Here is a 19,584-nt window from a genome sequence, read left to right as displayed (position 1 = left end):
GACGCCTCTGGACTCCAACAGCTTTTCCTTTCTGTTCGGCACTTCCTCATCTGTACAGAAAAGAAACACTGACATTTCCACTTGAATTCTTAAAAGGACCCTTTTTTCTACATTTCGATTTGAGAAGAGGAGGGGGCCTATTTTTCCATTTCCCTGGTTTTTAAAGTCTGCACACTCCTCCTTTGAGTGAATTGTCTTTATTTGCATACCTATTTCCCTATCATAGGACATTGGATAGCATTCCACTTTCAACGCCTAAAAATTACACTCTTAAAAAGAACACATTTGAGTAGAAGTCTTTTTTCATGTCTAGCTTATTTCCAGGAATACATTTACCAAGGCGACAGGGAGATATTTCCATAACTATTGTCTTGGGACACTTAAAAAAAACCCCACAACCCACACCACAAAGACATAAATAAGAGTCCCCAGTAGGAAGAAATGGAAAAGGTTTAGGTGGCCTATTCAGCACCCAAAGGAAATACTAGCAGGCAGGACAAGTAGCCCACAGGTTTCCCGCTGGTTTTCCACAGCCTTCTCGCCCTACTCTGGGCTTCCTTTAAAGGATGAGGGTGGCAGCCTCCTGGCTGGCCTCCCTGCCTCCAGCTTTGCCTCAGTTTAATCCAATGAGCGTTACACTCCCAGACAAATGTTCTTCAATGTCTATTTCCACATTTCACGTCACTGAATACAAATTTATCAGTCAGATTTTAGAATAGGTTTTCCCAGGACTTTTCCGCAGCCTTGGGGCAGATGTGGAGAAAGTGGGAGGCGGGTATCTTAGTTTGACTCCCTGCAAAGCAGAACCTGAGACAAGGATTTGGAAGCAAGTAGTTTATTTGGAAGGAGGTCCCAGGAAGCAGTGTGAGGGAGTGGAGAAGCTGGTAGGCTGCTGGATGGGGCGGCCCTTACAGCTTCTCCATAACTGCCTCTCTCCCCACCACCCTTCCTCCTTCCCTCTTTCATTCTCTACACACACACACACACACACACACACACACACACATGCACATGCATATATACATGCATATTTGTGTTTTAAAACACAAATTAGATCTTACTATGCTTTCTGATTGTTTTGCTTAACTGCCTTGGACATCATTCCACATCAATAGGTGTATTCCTCACTAAAATTGGCAATGACGAATAGTCTTCTACTGGGAGGACACAACCCCATCAGACATATGTTCTAATTCTGGTTGACAGAAAGGTGTGAGGAACGAGATCAGTCTTCCTAAAACATGGCTGTGCACACGTTGTCCCCTTGTGTCTCTCCTGCTAAAAACCCACCCGTAGCTCTCCATTACCCACACCGCAAAGCCTAGCTTCTATAAACTGGCTTTGGAGTCTGACCTACGCCTGCCTGGGCCGCTGGGACTGCCCTCTACCCAGCTCCTCTTCCACAGCCTGGCAGTGCGAGCCACTGGGTCTTTACAGGCCCTGACCATTCCTGCATCTGTGCCTTTGCCCAGGCTGTGTCCCCAGCATAGGCTGCCCACACTGAGAGGGTCCCCACCGCCCTCGGAACTCCATCCTTCAGTGACTGAGTGCTCTCTTTTGTGATCCCTTCCTGTACATCTCCCTCAGAGGAGATTTTGCACAGACTTGTATGTTTGCTCTCCTTTCATGGATATGTTTTCACTTGCCAACCAACGCTGGAACCAGTGTGGCTGATCTCAGCTTGGTGTTGCTGTTGAAGCCATCACACCCACCGGGACAGCTAATGCGCTGCTCACAGGCCCTGGCCCATGGAGACAGGGACTAAGGTACAAAGGAGGAGGTGGGACACCAGGACTGCGGGGAAGGGGAGCTGAACAGAAGTGGGGGGTGGGGGAAGAGCAACTCAAGGGTGCTGATCCCAGCTTCCTGTTAGGATTTTCTTCGGCTGCTGCTCAGGCTCTATCTTAGGATGGTCACAGCTGCCGAAACAGATCTCTCCTTTCACCTGTTCTTAAGCAAAGACCTTGATAACTTCCTGTCAGAAGAATGCATGCTCTGATAATTTTTCGAGAATGAGGGACACTGTGGGCACTGGTGTGAAACTCCCCAGACTTTTCCACGTCTTTGGAGAAGCGGTTCCCCTTGATCAGGAACCAGGGAGCAAACAGTTACAAGCAGGGAGTCAAGGGGCCAGCCACCTGTTTCTGGCCAGGGCTCAGACTTTGCTGCAATCTTGGTTGGTGTTTCCTTCCTTGGTCTGCTCCAGAAACCACTATTGGACCCATAGGACAGCCCTCTGATTCAGAGTGACAGGGGGCAGATCCTCTGCCCTCCTCATTCACCTGCCCCTTGCACCCAAGCCTGCTCCTACAGAATTCTCTATATCTGCTTAAGTCATTATCCCTAATCAGCTGGGCTCTAGGACCAGAAAACCGAGTGTCTGACTTCGGGCGGGCCTCCCTAGTCGCTCACACACTCACTCAACTAACACCAACTAGAGTCCCCATGCAAGGGATGCGCAAGAATAAGGGGTACAGCGAGGGATGGGACGCGATACACAGGGAGCCCAGGCGCAGGGGTTTGGAGGCGGACATCGGGAAAGAGACGGGCCTCCGAGGGTAGGGGGTGAGGGTCCTCGGGGACCCTTGGTCGCAGAGGTACAGAGAGAAGGGAGAGAGGCGGCGATATCAGGTGAAAGCCACAGGCGCCCGGAGCATGGGCGGACCTGCGCATGCGTCGATGGAGACTTTGGCGTCGCCCAGCGTCGTCAAGGTAACCCTGATCCACCACAGCTGGTCATGGAATCAGGGACTGGAGGGAGCTGGGGTCATCCCCCAGCCCAGAGTGCAGCCCTGACGGTGAAGGCTGAGCGGGGGAGTGGAGCCTGCCTTTACCCAAGAGGCCAGGGGTGGGGGTTGCTGGGTTGGGGAGCTGTCTCGGGAGGGTCTGAACTTCGGGTGGGGCCCTATTGGGTGGGTGAGGAGAGCGACCCCAGCCAGAGAGGAAAAGATAACAAGAGAGCTGGTAGGCATCTGGGGGGAAAAAGGAGAATGCGGCTCCTGGGGGGTTAGGGAGGCAACTCAGCGTGAGGCTGTGGTCCCCATTCCTTCCCCACCTAGCCTGACTGAGTCTCCCCCTCCCCCCAGCCCTGGGTGACCATTCTGCAGCCCCTCCCGTGGGCCATCCCACCTCCATCCCCGCAGACAAGCCGCGTGAAGGAAGGTGAGACTCCGGGATCTCTCCACGTTGTACCCACCTCTGCCTGTCCTTGCTGCACGCCCCTTTCCGCGCCCCTGGCTGGTCACTGGGGAAAAGGCCCTAGGGTCGGAGCAAGGGCAGAGGGAGGCCTGGCATGGACCTGCTGAACTCCGGTCCCCTAGGCCTGCTGGAGCTGATGCTGCTGCAGAATGCACACATGCACCAGCTGCTTCCGACTGCCCAGGTGGCAGCAGCCCTCGACCCCTGGCCTGCCTGGCCCCGCCCTCAGGTGCGTGGGCTGGGGGTGGGGGAGTAGGGGGTGGGCCACCGGGCCGCCCATCTGCAGGTCCAGAGATGAGGAGCCATCTGGGGTTCCCCGATCTTGAGAAAAAGGACCAGGCAACAAAGGAGCCAGAGACAGCCCACACCCATCTCGCTGGGTCTCTTTGGCATCTGTTATCTGCAAGGCCCCGTGTCAGCCTCCATGGGGTGGCGGTAGGAGGGCCCCAAAATCCAGACATTGAAGATTTTGTTTTCAAGGTTGCTCTGCAGTGCACGCCCCCACTGGCTTGCAGGCCCAGGAGGGCAGGCACCATTGCACTGGGGCCTGCAGGGTGCCTGATACTTTTAGGGCTTAACTGATATTTACTGAACAAGTGAATGAATACATGAATGACTGTGAATACAAGGCAACTTTGACTGTGATTGGCACAAAGTGTGAGTGCCACCTGGTTGGGGCATGAGGAAAAGGTCCTTGGAGGAGCAGGTGGCCTTGGAACCAGCCCTTGAAAGCCAGGTAGGATTCTGATGCTTGGAAGAGGTGAGGGGTGTCTCCACCATCCAGGCTGGCAGGGGCTGAGTCAGGAGGTCAACCAGTGCTGGGCACCTTGAGAGGTCTGGAGAAGTGACAGCTGGGTGGAAGGAGGATGCCTATCAGTTTGAGTAGAGCAGGCTTCTAGGCGGGGCTGGTCAGAGGAGTCCAGGCTGAGGGAGACCCTGAGAAGCTGCTGCGGGCCCTCACCCCCAGGCCCTCACAGGGCCCTTGGGATGAGCGCCACCCCGTCACCAATGAGGCATAGGTGGGTCCAGGGACTGAGGGTTGACATAGGCTGGGACCTGGGACCCTTTACTGCAGTGCTTGCACCTAGACAAATGTCTCCTCCAGCAACAGGATATAAAAGGCACAAACTACAAAGGGCACTAAGTAAGTGCACGCACGCGTGCTCGGGGCAATGATGAACAATAAGATGCAAAAAGGTCACAGATCAACTGCCACGTCTGAGGTGCAGAGACCAAAAGCAGGGAACTGCGCATGACCCCTGCACACAGCACCACCAAGGGGGTGGGCAGACCACCTAGGCCACCCCTGCAGCCAGACCCACCGATCAGCCGCCACCGTCTCCCCATCTAAGGAACCAGCCCAGCCTCCTGGGGGAGCGACCAAGGGCACCTGTTTGTTGTTCCCAGTGAATTCCCAGCCTGAATTCCTTGTCTAGTCTCTTATCCGTTTCTGTTGATTAAAGAGTCCTAGGACCCAGAATCCATAACAGGGTGAGACGAGGGGCAGCTTGCTGGTCCCCCTGCCCCAGCTCTGGAGCCATACCTGGATTCTTCCAGTCCCTGCTTGGCCACTTATTAGCTGAGTGACCTTAGAAAAGTTGCTTAACCTCTGAGCCTCCGTTTTCCCACCTGCGAAATAAACAGTAACTGTCTCCAAAGCGCCTTGCTTGCCAGTAGTAAAGTCCCAATGAACAGTAGCCGTTTTCTGTGGTGTATCTCGGGAAGTGATTTCAAGGAGTGGAGACTCATCCTGTATCATCTCCCATTCCTTTGTGCACAATCCCCAGGTCTACCTGGAGGGTCAACAGGAGGAGTGGGAGGAGGAGGAGGAGGAGGAGGAAGAGATGAGGGCTCAGGAAGAAGGCCCTTTGGTGTTCCACCATCACTACCTGCCCTGCCCGATGCCCGCTCTGGGAGCCCTGCTCCCCTGGCCAGCTCCTCTCATTTCCTCTCCCCTCCATCAGCCTCACTTGCAGGACACAGCCAGGGTTCAGCACCGTCCTCCTGCCTCTGGGAAAAGGCAGATGTAAGTGAGGTTGAGGGGGGCGGGGTCTGGGAGCTGCCAGGGCCCTTCTCTGAGGCTGGGCTGGAAGAGGTGGCCAGAGGCTGAGGGTGGAGATACTTGTGGGTAAAATTCCAGGGGCCACCCTGGGGCCTCTGATGGGAGGGTCTTTCTTTTCTCTTACCCACCTCAGGCGAGCCGTGCCCCCACCTCCACCCCCCAGTGCCACAGAGACTGTGGGTGCAGATGTACCCCCGGCTTCAGGTAGGTACTAGATGGATGGGCAGCGGGGCCCAGGCCTAGGGGTGGATCAGAAGACCAGTAGGGCCACGTGCCCTGTGTGTAGCAGGAACTCAGGTGTCACTGGCAGGCAACTGACCTGTCCCCTTCCCTTTTCCTCCTTGGGGTCCATGGAAGCAGGAGGGAGTCAAGATGAGGGTGCTGTCTCCCCCTAGACTACTATGATGCCGAGAGCCTACCGTGAGGACACACCGTGGCCCTGGGATCCACGCCAGCTTCATCATGAGGCTGGAAACAGCCCTGAAGACTCCGTTTGCCAACCCTGCACTCACACCTGACAGCCCTTCTTACTCCCTCAACGAACACCAGGCCCTCTCCCTTAGGTCAATCAGTCCCCTCTCCACTCCAGGGAGACCTTGAACCAGCCAGATCTCTGCTCCTGAGGGAGAGCCCCTTAGAGCAGTGCCCAGGTCCTGGAAGCCACATGAACGCCCAGTCCTGCCCCACTGACAGCTGCCTGGGCTAGGGAAGGCCTGAGAACCAGATACCCCCTTCGACCTCCTCCCCTCCCCTCCTTCTGGGATGACTAGGGCTGCAGTATCTCGGTTTGGCCCAATAATGAGCGGGAAGTATGAGGACAGGACTGCTTATGTTATCCATGGCTCTCTGAAGGCCCAGTGATGGGGGAGACCCTCGGGGCTCCTGCTCTTACCCTGTAAGCTGGCTCTGTTGGGAGAAAGGAGAGGTCAGAGCCATGTCCTGCTCCAACGGGAAGTCGCCTGTGTTTCCAGAGGGCCATGGGGGAACAGTGTCTCACTGCTCCTCTGGCCAGATTGCGTCTCCCCCACCCTCCCCCAGGAGGAATGAGTCACTCAGGGCGGATGAGGGTGAGTGAACGGTGCCTGGGCTGGTCAGCATGGAGGCGCCCAGGGCCTGGGCTCGCTGGGGCTCTGGAAGGCCCCTGTGAAGGAGAGGGTGGAGGGAGGCTGACGAGACATTTGGAGACAGAAGTCCAGCAAGGCCTGGTGGGTCCCCTTCCTGGCCATTCCCAGGAGGAGACTGAGGCATGGGGTTAAGTCCAGGGGTGTGTGTTCGGACTAGGAAAAGAAATGGCCCCAAGTCCTCTGCTGCTTGTCACAGTCCTTCAGCCAGGGCTGGACCACAACCCTAAGGAGCCACACTCAGTTCCAGTGGCCATGCCGCTCAGGCAGGCTGTGCTGGGTGGGTCCCTCTCAGCCTCATCCAAGCAGCCTGCACCCTGTAGATACCTCTCCGCCTCTGGTTACCCTGCTGGCCGAAGACAAAGCAGAGCAGGACGGATGTCACAAACAGGAGCAGCACCGACACGACCACGATGATCACCATCCAGTTGTCTTGCACAGGCTCTGGGGAGGGAGGGAACAGTGGTCTTTGAAGTCTCTGGTCCTAGGCGTCACAGCCTAAGGGGGAGCAGAGGTCCACCCATCACCCACCTGACCCTCGTCCATCCTGCAGTCACCTTGTGTTGCAGACATGAGTGGCAAGTTGGGTATTAACTAGGGGGAAGGTGGAGTAGGGTCCTGGCCACCAGCCAAGCCTCTGTGAGAGCACCAGGGCCCAGATGTCCCCTTGGCACCGGCCCCTGGCACCAGCATGTGGTTGCTGTACATTATGGCCTGGACAGTGGCATGGTCCAGGCTGAGCCCCTCCCTGGGTGGAGATGAGGGTGCTTCTACCAAACCATGTGAAGACACGGAACATCTTGGCCATCTAGAGTCACAGAACAGTGGAGCTCCAGGGGACCTACGGGGTCAGTCAGGCCAAACTTCTCAAGTGGAGCCGGGCCAAGGCCAGGGAGAGGAGCTTGACTTGGTCAAGGTCCCGCAGCTCACTAATGGTCAAGCAAGTAGTTGGGGTCTAACCTGGGAGCTTGGAGAGAGTTCCAGGGAGGAGACAGTGCTAGAGGGAAGCCTTGGTACAAGTGCGGGGCCGTGGGAGCCTCCCCCTGAGCCGGCAGAGAGCAGGGCAATGGCTTTTTCTTCTTCCGAGGGGCTGAAACGTGAACTGTCTCCCTCCACCTCCTCTGGGGGCTCCCCCTCACCAAAGACCTCCAGCGCCTGGGAGTCTGAGACGCTGTCAACGACCTTCACACCGCGAGACCGCAGGTCCATCTTGGCCTGGCAGGAGAAGTTGTGGGAGCTGTCTTCCAGCTGAGCCTCGGCGCTGTACGTGACCATGGCCTCTTGAGGGGAAAGTGCTGTCCCCTCAAAGGTCTGGCTGTGCAAGACCTCACTGCCACGGAGCAAGGTGACAGTGAGGCCCTCGAGGGGCGCCACGGAGGGCACCCTGCACTCGATGGTGAACGGGCTCCCTACGGCCACCCGCGTGGGCTGCAGCTTCAGCAGCACTTGCTTTGGAGGGTCTGCAGGGAAGGAGGAAGGCAGGTCTGGTCAGGATGGAGGTGCAGAAGCAGCAGGCTCCACTCAGCCAGGACCATCCCCTGTTACCACGTGTTCTCAGGAAGTGGGCTGGGGCCTGGCCTGCTCTAGAGGGTCAAGAGAGGAAGGAGGAAGCAGGTCAGCGTGAAGGAGGAACTGGGTGGTTGTTTTCCGGACATGACGATTTCTGGAATGGACAAGAATGGAGGGGGCCTGGGGTCTACAAGGAAAAGCTCCAGAATCTGTAATACAACCAACTAGAAGGATATACAAGGTTTGGATCTGTCTCCTTCCTCTCTGGAAATTAAATACAATTTCAAAATTTAAACAGATTGGATAACTATGTTGAAGGAGACTTCCAAAGGAGTACTCATGGGAACTGGGCCGTGAATTGTGAGATTCTTAAGAGGTGCAGGCTGGAGTCAGCCACCTCTATCCTTCTCCATCAAACTCAGTAGTCCCTTGGTTCTTCTTTGAATTACAATAACTTGCCCCAGTCACCAAATGACAATACGTTAGACTAAGGGCATCTTCCTCCTCTTTTGATCCACTGATGATGGTAATGAAGACTTGAGCACCACCCTTGGTGCCGAGCTGTTGAGAGAATCCTGGCTTATCCAAGGTCTCCGTAGCCTGTGGGCAGGTTGTGTGATGGTCACACCTTTGCCAAGGGCCCTCAGGGGAAGATACAACCACCGGGTGGTGCCTCAACCTTTTCTCCAGGAGGCGAAAGGGCTACTGGGGTGTACCAGTGCTCCTGATGGGCACCACGCTGCTTGTGCTGGGGTTTCTAGCAGCTTCAAGGAATCCAGGGGAGGGTGTGAGCAGACACTGAGCCCCCGGTCCAGGTCCTGCTCCCTGTCACCCCAGGAGCCCAGGGAAGTGGGGGCCAAACCGAGAGCAGTCAGCAGCAAGAACACAGCGGCTCTGCGAATACCCAGTAGACACAGGCTGTGGCCTGGGGAGGGGCCCCGCAACACAGCACTCACAGAACACAGGGGAGGGGGCCCCACAACATAGCACTCACAGTACAGGCCGACGTTGAGACTCTTGGACCCCTGCTTCCTGGAGCACCAGAAAAAGCAACGCATACTTGAATTCTGGGAGACATTGAAAATCATAAACAATTTCCACTGCGGGGAATCTTGAAGGACAATCTTGTCTAGGCTGGTCTCCAGACCACCATTCTCTGGTTTGGTACAGTTGGTACTACAGTTAATCACCTGGGATCCTCCATGCTTCACCATTGGCTGCTCTGGTGACACGTGTACCTCGAATGCCTCCTCACCAGACCCTGGAAGACAAGAAACACTGGGCAGCACGTGTCCCCACTGCCCTGCCCAGTGGAGCTGCCTATGGCTGCCAGTGTGATCAAAGAAGAGGGGTCCAAGAAGAAAGGCCAGGGATGGCCCCTCTGGTCCTCTCCCCTTGCTCAGACCTGATCGCCTGGTGTCGAGACCAAGGAGGCTGCCCCCACAGCTCGCTCCCTGCCTCTGGTTGCTCTTCCTCCAGCTCCGTCACCTCCAGATTAGTCTTTCTGATGCACATCTATTTCCATGCTGAGGGATCTTCAAGGCCCAGCCCAAAAGTCTCCTCCTGTGAAACGGAGGTGGACTGTGTCCTCTGAGCCTCCATGGCTGTGGGATTGACACTTCCCTCCCTTCTTTCCTTCCTCTGCAAATCCTTTTTGACCACCAGCTGTGTGCCACGCACTTCTAGGCTGTGGGGATCCAACGGGCACCAAAGCGCACAAAACCCCACCCTTGCAGAGCTCAAGCTGTAGTAAAGGAGACAGGCGATAACGAACAAGTGAAATAGGCAGCCTGTCAGTTGGTGGTTAAGTGCCTGGGAAAGGAAACAGGGAGCGGGGCGGGGTTGTCATGTTAAACAGCGTAGTCAGCACAGGCCTCACGGAAACACCAGTGTTTGAGCAAAGATAAGAAGTTGTGGTGGATGGCCGGTGGCAGGGCCCAGAGTGGCACTGGGAAAGCTCAGCAGGGATCTGCAAGTGGAGGGAACTGCCAAAGGAAAGACCCCCGGGCCAGGCCAGAGGAGACACGGATGGTTGGAGCTTAGCAAAGAGGAAAGCAAGGGGAGGTGAGATCAGAAAAGGAATGTGACCATATTGCAAATGACTGATATTCATGCTGATTCTCCCTTAGACATTTTGGAGCTTCTGGAGGGTAGGGCTCGGGTTTTGCATGTTTCCCTTTGTGTCAGCACAATGCCCTGTGTGTGGCATAGAGCCAAGAAGTGTTTCATGCATGAAGACGGGGCCCTCGGCGCTCACCTCCCCCCAGGTGATGACCGGAAGATGCTTGATCCTAGCAAGCTGGGTCTGTCTGCGTCCTAAGCTCCCGCCACACCGGCAAGCCCCTCTTAGCCCTCAACTAATAGCATAATGAAGGGGCGAGAGAGGGGCTTTGCAGGAATAGGGAACTAGATTTGAATCCTTAGTTTGCCAGGTACTAGCTGTGTGGCCTTGTGCAAGGTTATTCCTCTCTCTCAGCCTCAGCTTCCCCATCTGTCATGTGGGCTGGGTTGTCATGAAAAGCACCTGGCGGGTTGTCCAGAACAGACTGCTGGGCACATGCTGGCATTTTCCTTCCCGTCCCCTGGACCCGGTGGAAGAGGTTTCATTTTCACTTTTGATCCAGAAGGCGATGCCCTCTGCTGTCCGCCAGGCCACATCTGCCAACCAGCTGGGGCGTGCCCTTACCTTCCCCTGAACTCTGTCTCCCTTCACCTCCTGAGGCCCCTACCTAGCCCACCATTCGGCCTCCAACCAGCCACATCCACATGCCAGGAAGCTGTGCGGCCCAATCAACCTAGCGTCCAAAATCCCAGGACCCCCACCCGCTGCCCAGGGTCATGGGAAGCCAGGCTGGCACAGCATCCTGTACCCATTATGGGCAGCTGCTGGGCTCAAATCCTCAGAGACTTCTGGACCAGAATCCCTTCTCACACCTGAAGCCAAGGGAGCAGGCGACCCACCCTCTGGGCTGGCACATGCCCAGTCAGGAACCCCAGGCCCTGGCTCACCTGGGCAGCAGAGCAGGGCGAGAAAAGCCACACACAGTCCCCAACAACAAAAAGGGGACATCTTGAGCGGTGTCCACAGGCTCTCAGGGAACAGCCGAGGACTACCTAGAGAGAGTTGAAAGGCGGAGGTCAGGGACTGGTGGCCTGGAGCCACAGCCCAGAACTCTCAGCCTCTGTGCACTGATGACTGCATTTCCTCTTATTATCTCAGTGGTCCTGGGGAAGCCACGTGGATTGTAAGAATCCAGGAGGCAGAGGGCATAACCTAGTCCTCCTGGCACGCTCCCATTAGAGGCAGGGCACGTGCTGGGTGCACATGTGTTTGAGTGACATGTAGACACAGAGGACAGTGATGCCCACAAGCCCCACATCTAGGGAGCCCCAAATCCCACAGGACACACTGCTGGGGCTCCCTCAGGGAAGAGAGAATCTAAAGTCAGGTCCCACTCAGGTCACACGGTCACCACAGCTCAGTAGGCAGAGACTCCTGGGCAGGTTTGTTGGTGCTCTGGTCACCTGCCTAGCACGAGTCTACTGCAACCTTGACACCCTGCTCAGCCTTCAATTCAACCAGCCCCTGACTCAGCTATACAGGGACACCTTGAGGGAAATGCTCCCATCGTAGCTCCCCAGCAGTCTGGACTGTTACAGACAGAGGTACCAAGGATCAAGCTGGCTGGGGACCAAACCCCCAGCTTCCATTTCCCTGGCTTGGCTCATGGTGCACCCTACTCCAGGCAGGTAGCCTTGATCCTGGGGCTCAGGACCTGAGGAGTTGCAATGTGTTGCTAGACAGGATATGTTAGCACTGAGGGCATCCCCAGAAGCAGTGAGCAGGTGACAGGGGAATTTGATGGTCTGGAGGGCCTTCCCCGGAGGCTTCTGACCAAGACACCTCCAGTCTTCTGAGGCCCCAGTTATGGACGTGGTACCCTGGGGACTGACAGGGCTTGGGAAAGGCAGGAGAGGAGAAAGTTTGCTTGTTTTCTTAGGGGCACCCCAGATACGGACTTCCAAAGGGACGCCCCAGTGTTTTGGGGACTCAGGCCAAACTGCATTCCTGGGTTGGGAGGGTGGGGTGAGGTCGTGCCCTTCTCTTTGGCTAATGAGGTCAAAGGATGTTATTACTGTGTGTAGATGTCAGGTCCAGGGAAGACCCTAGATGGTGCCACTGGGCTTCAGAAAAATGCCCAGCGAAGATGGAGGAAAGGGTGGAGCTGTAACCCTAGTCCAGGGATCTGATGTCACATAGGCTACAGGAAACCCTCCTCCAACCCAAGCTAGATGCCAAGGGGGTGCCCCCAGGGGCTCAGACAGTGGGTGCTGCTATAGTAGAGACTGTGGTTTCTGCTGGGTCAGAATAAGAATAACAACAACAACAAAAATAATAGCAATAATAATACAACAGTGAACATTTACTGACAAAGCACTCAACACATATTAACTAATCAACATCCGACTATGAGGTAGTTACTGCCCCCTCTTACAGACAAGGAAACTGAGGCCCAGAGTGATTAAGTGACTTTCCCTGGGTCACATACCTAGGAAAGCAGTCATGAAGTTGATGAAAGAAATGGGAGACAACTGCAAATGGAAAGAGATCTGTGCCCATGGGCTGGAAGAATTAATATTATTAAAATGAACATACTACCCAAAGCAATCTACAGATGCAATGCAATCCCTATCAAAATACCATAGGCATGTTTCACAGAACTAGAACAAAGAATTCTAAAATTTGTATGGAAACACAAATGACCCCAAATATCCAAAGCAATCCTGAGAAAGAAGAATAAAGTTGGAGGTATCATGCTCTCTGTTTTCAAACAATATCACAAAGCTACAATAATCAAAACAGTATGGTACTGACACAAAAATCGATAGAGCTCAGAAATAAGCCCAGATTATATAGTCAATTAATCTACAACAAAGGAACCAAGAAGAAACAATGGGGAAAAGAGAGTCTCTTCAATCAATAGTGTTGGAAAAACTCAACAGCTACATGCAAAGAGTCACACTAAATGACTTTCTCACATCATATACAAAACTAAACTCAAAATGGATCAAAGACTTGAATGTAGCGACTGAAACCATAAAATTTGTAGAAGGAAACACAGGCAGCACACTCTTTGGCATTCATCTTAGCAATATTTTTTGGATATGCCTTCTCAGGCAAGGGAAGCAAAAGCAAAAATAAATAAATACATCAAAGTAAAAAGCTTTTGCAGAGTGAAGGAAACTAGCAACAAAATGGAAAGGCAGCCTAAAAGTGGGAGAAGATATATGCAAATGGTATACCCAATTCAGGGTTCATATCCAAAATATACAAAGAATCATACAACTCAACATTAAAAAAAAAAAAAGAAAAAACCATATTAAAAAATGGGCAGAGGATCTGAAGAGACATTTTTCCAAAGAAGACATATAGATGGCCAAGAGGCACATGAAAATTTACTAAATGTCACTAGTTATCAGGGAAATGAAAATCAAAAGCACAATGAGATATCACTTCACATCTGTCAGAATGGCTATCCTCAAAAAGACAACAAATAACAAGTGTTGGCAAGCATGTGGAGAAAAGGGAACACTTTTGTAGTGTTGGTGGGACTGTAAATTGGTGAAAAGACTATGGAAAACTGTATGGAGGTTCCTCAAAAACATTAAAAATAGAACTGCTGTTTCACTTCTGGGTATTGTCTTAAAGGAAACAAAAACACTAATTTGGAAATATAGAGTCACAACAATGTTCATTGCAGCACGATTTACAATAGCCAACAGATGGAAGCAGCCTAAATGTGCACTGATATACATGGATAAAGAAGTGGTATAGCTACACAATGGAATACTATTCAGCCGTAAAAATGAGATCTTGCCATTTGCAACAATATGGACGGATCCCGAGGGTATTATGCTAAATGAAATAAATCAGACAGAGGAAGGCAAATACTTTATGATGTCACTTATATGTAGAATCTAAAAAACAAAACCAACAAACAAAACCAAACAAAAACAGACTCCTAGATACAGAGAACAAATGGGTGGTTGCCAGAGCGGGGAGGGGAGAGAGGAGTACAAAATCGGTGAATGGGATTAAGAGGCACAAAACTCCAGTTACAAAATAAGCCACCAGTATATAATACACAGCATAAGGAATACGGTCGATAATATTGTAATCACCCTGTATGGGGACCGATGGTTACTAGACCGACCATAGTCATCATTTCATAATGTATGCAAATGCCAGACCACTATGTAGAACACCTGAAACTAACACAATATTGTACATTATATTTCAATTTTAAAAATTAAAATAATGTATCTTAAAATTAAAAAAGGAACTAGAAGACTACACAAATTCATAGAAAGAGAAAGTAGAACAGTGGTTGCCAGGGGCAGAGGGCAGGGGGAAATGGTGAATTGTTTGTTTAATGGGTATAGTTTCTGTTTTACAAGAGAAAAAAGTGTTGGCAGTTTGTTGCAAAACAATGTGATTGTAACACAACCAACTATACCTTTAAGAATGGTTAAATGGTGAATTTGATGTTATGTGGATCTTACCACAATTAAAAATAAAAGACTGTAAACCATTTATGCCAAGAAATATGAAACAAAGTAGACCAAATCTTAGAAAAATAGACCTTACCTAACTTGATTTAAGCAGGAATAAAAAGCCTGAATGGTTTCACAGCTATTAAAAAAATTAAACCCATAAATTAAAATCTTCCTACAAAGAAATTACCAGCTCTAGATAGTGTTACAGAAGTTTCAGTAGAGATAATTCTGATTTTATACAAACTCTTTCTGAGAATGGAAATAGCAGGAACACACTCTCATTCTTTCTATGAGGACAGTGTAACCTTAATCCCGAAATCAGACAAGTATAGGATGAAAAAGAGAAATCAAAGACCAATCTCACTCATGAATACAGATGCAACAATTATAAGAAAAATATAAGCAAACCACATCTAGCTGTGTATTAAGAATATTAGCCATCACATCCAAGTTGGGCTTATCTCAGCTATGCAAATGTGGTCTAACAATAGAAGGGAAACCTCCACATGTCATTAGCTTATCAGAAATCCCAACAGAATTGAACTTCCTTTGCCTACAGCTACAGCATCAACACTTTTAACTGGCTTTTCCTCCTTCCCTGTTTCAGTCTCCCTGCTCCTTCAATCCTGCTTTCTGGCATCACCTCTCAAATAATCCACCTGAACCCAAGTCCTTATTCCAGGCTCTGCTCTTGAAGGAACCCAGACTAAAAACTTACATTAACTCATTTAAGAAGAAAAAACATATGATCATCTTAACAGTTCTAGGAAAAATAATTGATGACATTCAACATCCTTTCATAATAAAAACTCTTAGGAAACTAGCAGGAAAGTTCCTTAACCTGATTAAGGAAACTTACAATATAGATTTTTTTTTAATGAGCAAATCTAAGGGGCGTTTCCTTTAAAGTCAGGAACCAGACAGGAATGCCCACTATCCCTGCTTCTACTTAGCATTATACCAGAGGCCCTAGACAATGAAGAAGGAAGAAGAAGAAAATAAAGGCCTAGCAATGGGAAAAGAGCAAAATTATCAGTATTTTCATACGATACGGTTGCTTAGAGAGAAAGTCCAAAAGATCGATCAGACAAGTAATTCAAAAGAACAAGAGATTTTAGCAAGGGAGTTAGCTCTAAGATCAATATCCGAAAAGGAATTGCTTTTGTGTATATGGGTAACATACAAAAATATAATTTAAAAGATATACCATTGACAATAGTAAAAAGATAAGAACAAGTCTGGCAAAACATATAGAAGACCTATACAAAGAAAGTGATAAAACATTACTGAAAGACATTACATGCACCCTAAATAAATGGGAAGATAGCTCATGTTCATGGATAAGAGATTCAGTATCATAAAGAGGACAATTCTCTCCTTACAAATTTAATGCAATTCCAACTGATCCCAATAGAATTTTCCATGGAAAAGAAGAGCTGATTATAAAACTTACATGGGAGAACAAAGGGACAAAGACAAAGAAGAATAAAACAAGTGGATTTGCTCTACTAAATATTAAGACTTACTATAAAATATGGTATTAGCGCAGATGTAGGCTAATTAACTGATGGAACAGAATAAAGAGGCCAGAAATAGGCTTGTATGAAACTCTGACACATGACAGAGGTGGCATTGTAGATCACTGGGTGAAAGAAGGGTCTGTTAAATAGATGACACTGGATCAAGCGGTTAACTATAAGGAGAAAAAAAGAGGAGAAATGTATCTCTGCCTCACTCAAATGTAGAAATTAATTCCATCCAGTTTAAGGACTTTTATGGAAAAGAACACCGTTAAAACTTCTATGAGAAAATATAGGAGACTATTTTTGTGTCTTTGTGGCAAGGAAGAATTTCTTAAGCCAGACCTCAAGATCACCAATACTAGAATAACAGCTGGTAATTTTGATTATATTGAAGATACAGACAAACATTTCAAAGAAAGCAAAACATCTAGACAAATGAAAAGATGATTTAACTCAACAGTGGCCAGGGAATTTAAAATGAAAAGCACAATGGGATATCATTTTATATCTACTAGACTGGCAAAAGTTAAGAGCTAACAAGACCAATTGCTGGAGAGGTTGTGGGTCAGAAGAAACTTATAATTGCTGATGAGAGTGTACATTGGATCTCTCAGAAATAATCAGGCATTATCTTGTAAAGCTGAATGTCCTTTATACTCTAAACCCACAATTCCACCCTTAGATATGTGAATGAAAATACTGCAAACCATATCAGTAAATAAAGAATGCTGAAACCAAGTCATCAGCGGCTGCCGCCACCCTCCCGTCAAGACAAGCCTGCAGCCCAGCCTCTGCAGCCACTCACAATGGTGCACCCTGAGTGGACTCAGAATAGTAAGAGACAAGATACTGGCCCTAGATAGCTAGCTGCTTGTCAAGGGAATGAATTCAGTGAGCCCAAATGTTTGCTTCCTCCCATACATAGAAAAGGACTACACTCTTTAACCTGAGATGCCTGGTTTCTTTAGATAACAAGTAATTTTTTTATTGTTCTAACTACCTGGTCTTTGTTGTAAAGCTCCTATATATCCTAGCTCCTCCCCTACCTCTTCCTAGCAGTCCCTCAGAGCGATCTGAGAGGCTGTCATCTTAGCTCGGCTTGAGTCCTCGCACGAAATAAAACATAACTCTCAGCTTCTAGGCTGTGCATTTATTTCAGTCGACAGATACATGCCCTGGAGAAACTTTTGCACTAGGAAGCAGGAGATATGTCCCATTCTAATGTCATACGATCTGTGTGACTTTGAGCAAGTCACTTAATCTCTCTATGTCTCAGTTTCCTCTTCTGTAAAATGGGATTAACAATAGTACCTTCCTTTAGGGATGCTGTGTGGATTAAAAAAATTAAGTGAGTTAGTATTTTCAAATACTTGAAAGAGTGCCTAGTACCCAGTAAATGTTATAGAACTATTTCATAAAATAAAAATAGGTATGCCAGCTAGTGAATATAACAAAAAAGAAGCAGACTCACAGATACAGAGAACAAACTAGTGGTTACCAGTGGGGAGAGGGAAAGGGGGAGAGGCTGCATATGGGTAGGGGCTTAAGAGATACAAACTATTAGGTATAAAATAAGCTACACGGATATATTGTACAGCATAGGAAATATAGCCAATATTTTATAATAGCTATGAATGGAGTATAAGCTTTAAAATTGTGAATCACTATTTTACCTCTGTCATGTATATATTGAACGGACTATACTTCAATAAAAATTTTTTTAAAAAATAGGCATGCATCTGTGATAAAGACTAAAAAAAAAAACAAAAAAACCCAAAGAATCAAGAGAACACTTAACACAAAATGAAGGAGGGCGGTTATTATGTCTTGAGTGGGAGTGAATAGCATGTAGGTAGACGCAACGTTTAGTGATATTCCATCCCTGTGTTGGGCGGTGGGTTCAGGGCTGTTCACTATACTCTCCTGCGTTACACATAATGCATATATATGTGTACGTTTTGTGTCACATGTTAAGTTTTACGACAGGAACCCAAAGGGAAAAGAGAAATTCTTACATATCTAGAAAGAAGAAGAGGCTCTGTGGGACTATGAACCGCAGGTTAGGAGGCCCCCCCCACGTCACTGAGGATTTCACTGAATGGGATTCATGATGAACCCCAGGTGTAATCTCGAGAGGCCAGGATGGCACGCATCCGGTGGGGCCCCAGCTCAGGTGGTCCAGGCCCTAGCACGTGGCCCACGGCAAGGACGTAGCCCCACACTTCTGAGTCAATCACGGTTGTCCAGCAGGAGAGGAAGAGAGAGGACAAAAGAGAACAAAACCGGGAAACAACCACGAAAGTGACAGGCCGGTCTCCGCAGAGCAGAGCAGGGAACTTCCAGCCCCAGGGAGCTCTGGGGTCCAGCCCCCATGGTTACTGGGATTTGGGGGCAGGGGGGAAGGGGAGCAGGTCCACCAGAGAGGGGAAGGGACAAGATCTCAAGTCTTTTTTCTTTCTTTCTTTCTTTTTTTTTTTGTAGTGGGGAGGGAATTAGGTTTATTTATTTACTTATTTAATGGAGGTACCCGGGGTTGACCCCAGGACCTCATGCCCGCTAAGCATGGGCTCTGCCACTTGAGCTACACCCTCCCCCTATATCTCAAGTCTTGACTGACATTCCTTCCCAAGCTCTTTCTTCATGGCCAAAAGGAAAATGAAAAGCTGGTCTTACCTGTCATCTGCTACAGGGAGTGGCTGTGCTGGGGAAGGAGGGCGGCGGGGGTCCAGCTTCTGGCCACGGAGGGGCCGCCAGCCTTTCAGTGTGCGCAGTCAGGCTTCTGACTACACTTCCCTCTCAGGAGCCTCTCTTCCTGTCCCTGGCCCTCTCTTCACACTAACCTCACTTTCAGCCACTTAACAGCTTGTTTCATATTCTGATAAGTGTAACATTTTCCATTTTAACCATTTTTAGTGTCCGGTTCTGCGGCATTAACTACATTCACAGTGTTGTACAGCCACAACCACCATCCTTCTCCAGAACTTTATCATCATCCCAAACTGGAACCCCGGCCCCTTTAAACGCTAACTCCCCCTCCCCACTCCCCCCAGCCCCTGGCAACAACTGTTCTATTTTCTATCTCAGGGTTTGACAGCTCTCTCGGGACCTCCTATAAGCGGGCTCACACAGCACTGGTCCTTTTGTGACTGGCTTATTTCACTTGGCACGATGCCCCAAGGCTCATCTGTGCCATAGAATGTATTAAGACTTCCTTTTTAAGGCTGACTAATATTCTCTTGTATGAACACACCCATTTTGTTTATCCACTCATTGGTCGATGGACTCAGATTACTTCCACCTTTTGTCTGTTGGGAGGGACACTGCGGGGGTCATGGCTGTACAAACAGGTCTTCGAGACCCAGCTTTTAACTCTTGGAGGTAAATGCTCAGAAGTGGAATTGTTGGAGCTATGGTAGTTTTTTTCTATGTTTAATTTTTTCGGAAGCCGCCATGTTGTTTTCCTCCATCCTGTCTTTTGATGTGCGGTTTCTGCGCCACCTGGGGCCTGTGACGTATGAGACAGTTCCAGAATGAGCCACCCGAGAACCCCCGCAGGTGGCTGGGCAACAGCACACAGCTGGGTCTTCCCTGCATTTGACGTGCCCCGCCACAA

At 49.8% G+C, this 19,584-nt stretch overlaps 2 protein-coding genes across 6 annotated transcripts; one reads left to right on the top strand and one right to left on the bottom strand.

Annotated features, from left to right (window-relative positions):
• Nucleotides 1-819: 819 nt before the first annotated feature.
• Nucleotides 820-19,005, bottom strand: LOC105104572 (intercellular adhesion molecule 2). Of its 5 annotated transcripts, none has more exons than XM_031468888.2 (6): nt 18,645-18,999; nt 10,900-11,004; nt 9,081-9,151; nt 8,885-8,957; nt 7,521-7,841; nt 820-6,825 (listed from the first exon to the last, which is right to left on the bottom strand). In XM_031468888.2, the coding sequence occupies exons 1-6, from the start codon at nt 18,649-18,651 to the stop codon at nt 6,644-6,646; spliced, it is 759 nt and encodes a 252-aa protein (XP_031324748.2). In that variant the 5' UTR covers nt 18,652-18,999; the 3' UTR covers nt 820-6,643. The 5 variants fall into 5 exon arrangements, with proteins under 5 accessions (XP_031324748.2, XP_064351743.1, XP_031324746.2 ...); XM_064495673.1 differs by adding an exon at nt 9,296-9,453 and having other exon boundaries at nt 8,885-9,151; nt 18,645-18,995; XM_031468886.2 differs by having other exon boundaries at nt 8,885-9,151; nt 18,645-18,996.
• LOC135323123 (proline-rich protein 29-like) lies at nt 2,680-5,684 on the top strand. The gene is made up of 6 exons (XM_064494785.1): nt 2,680-2,712; nt 3,087-3,162; nt 3,321-3,427; nt 4,986-5,101; nt 5,394-5,464; nt 5,656-5,684. Exons 1-6 carry the CDS (start codon nt 2,680-2,682, stop codon nt 5,682-5,684), a joined length of 432 nt encoding a protein of 143 aa, XP_064350855.1.
• Nucleotides 19,006-19,584: the final 579 nt, after the last annotated feature.

Source organism: Camelus dromedarius, chromosome 16, assembly GCF_036321535.1.
Source record: "Camelus dromedarius isolate mCamDro1 chromosome 16, mCamDro1.pat, whole genome shotgun sequence".
NCBI classification, from domain to species: Eukaryota; Metazoa; Chordata; class Mammalia; order Artiodactyla; family Camelidae; genus Camelus; species Camelus dromedarius.
The sequence above is the reverse complement of the archived record's forward strand: the minus strand, read 5'-3'. Positions and strand labels throughout refer to the sequence as shown.

Coding starts and splice junctions, on each gene's coding strand:
- LOC105104572 (XM_031468886.2), bottom strand. Junction 7,842..8,884: donor TCTCAACGTCGGCCTGTACT/GTGAGTGCTATG, acceptor CCTTCCCTGCAG/ACCCTCCAAAGCAAGTGCTG. Junction 6,826..7,520: donor CCAGGCGCTGGAGGTCTTTG/GTGAGGGGGAGC, acceptor CTCCCTCCCCAG/AGCCTGTGCAAGACAACTGG.
- LOC135323123 (XM_064494785.1), top strand. CDS start 2,680: ATGGAGACTTTGGCGTCGCCCAGCGTCGTCAAG. Junction 2,713..3,086: donor CGTCGCCCAGCGTCGTCAAG/GTAACCCTGATC, acceptor CCCTCCCCCCAG/CCCTGGGTGACCATTCTGCA. Junction 5,102..5,393: donor CACTACCTGCCCTGCCCGAT/GCCCGCTCTGGG, acceptor TACCCACCTCAG/GCGAGCCGTGCCCCCACCTC.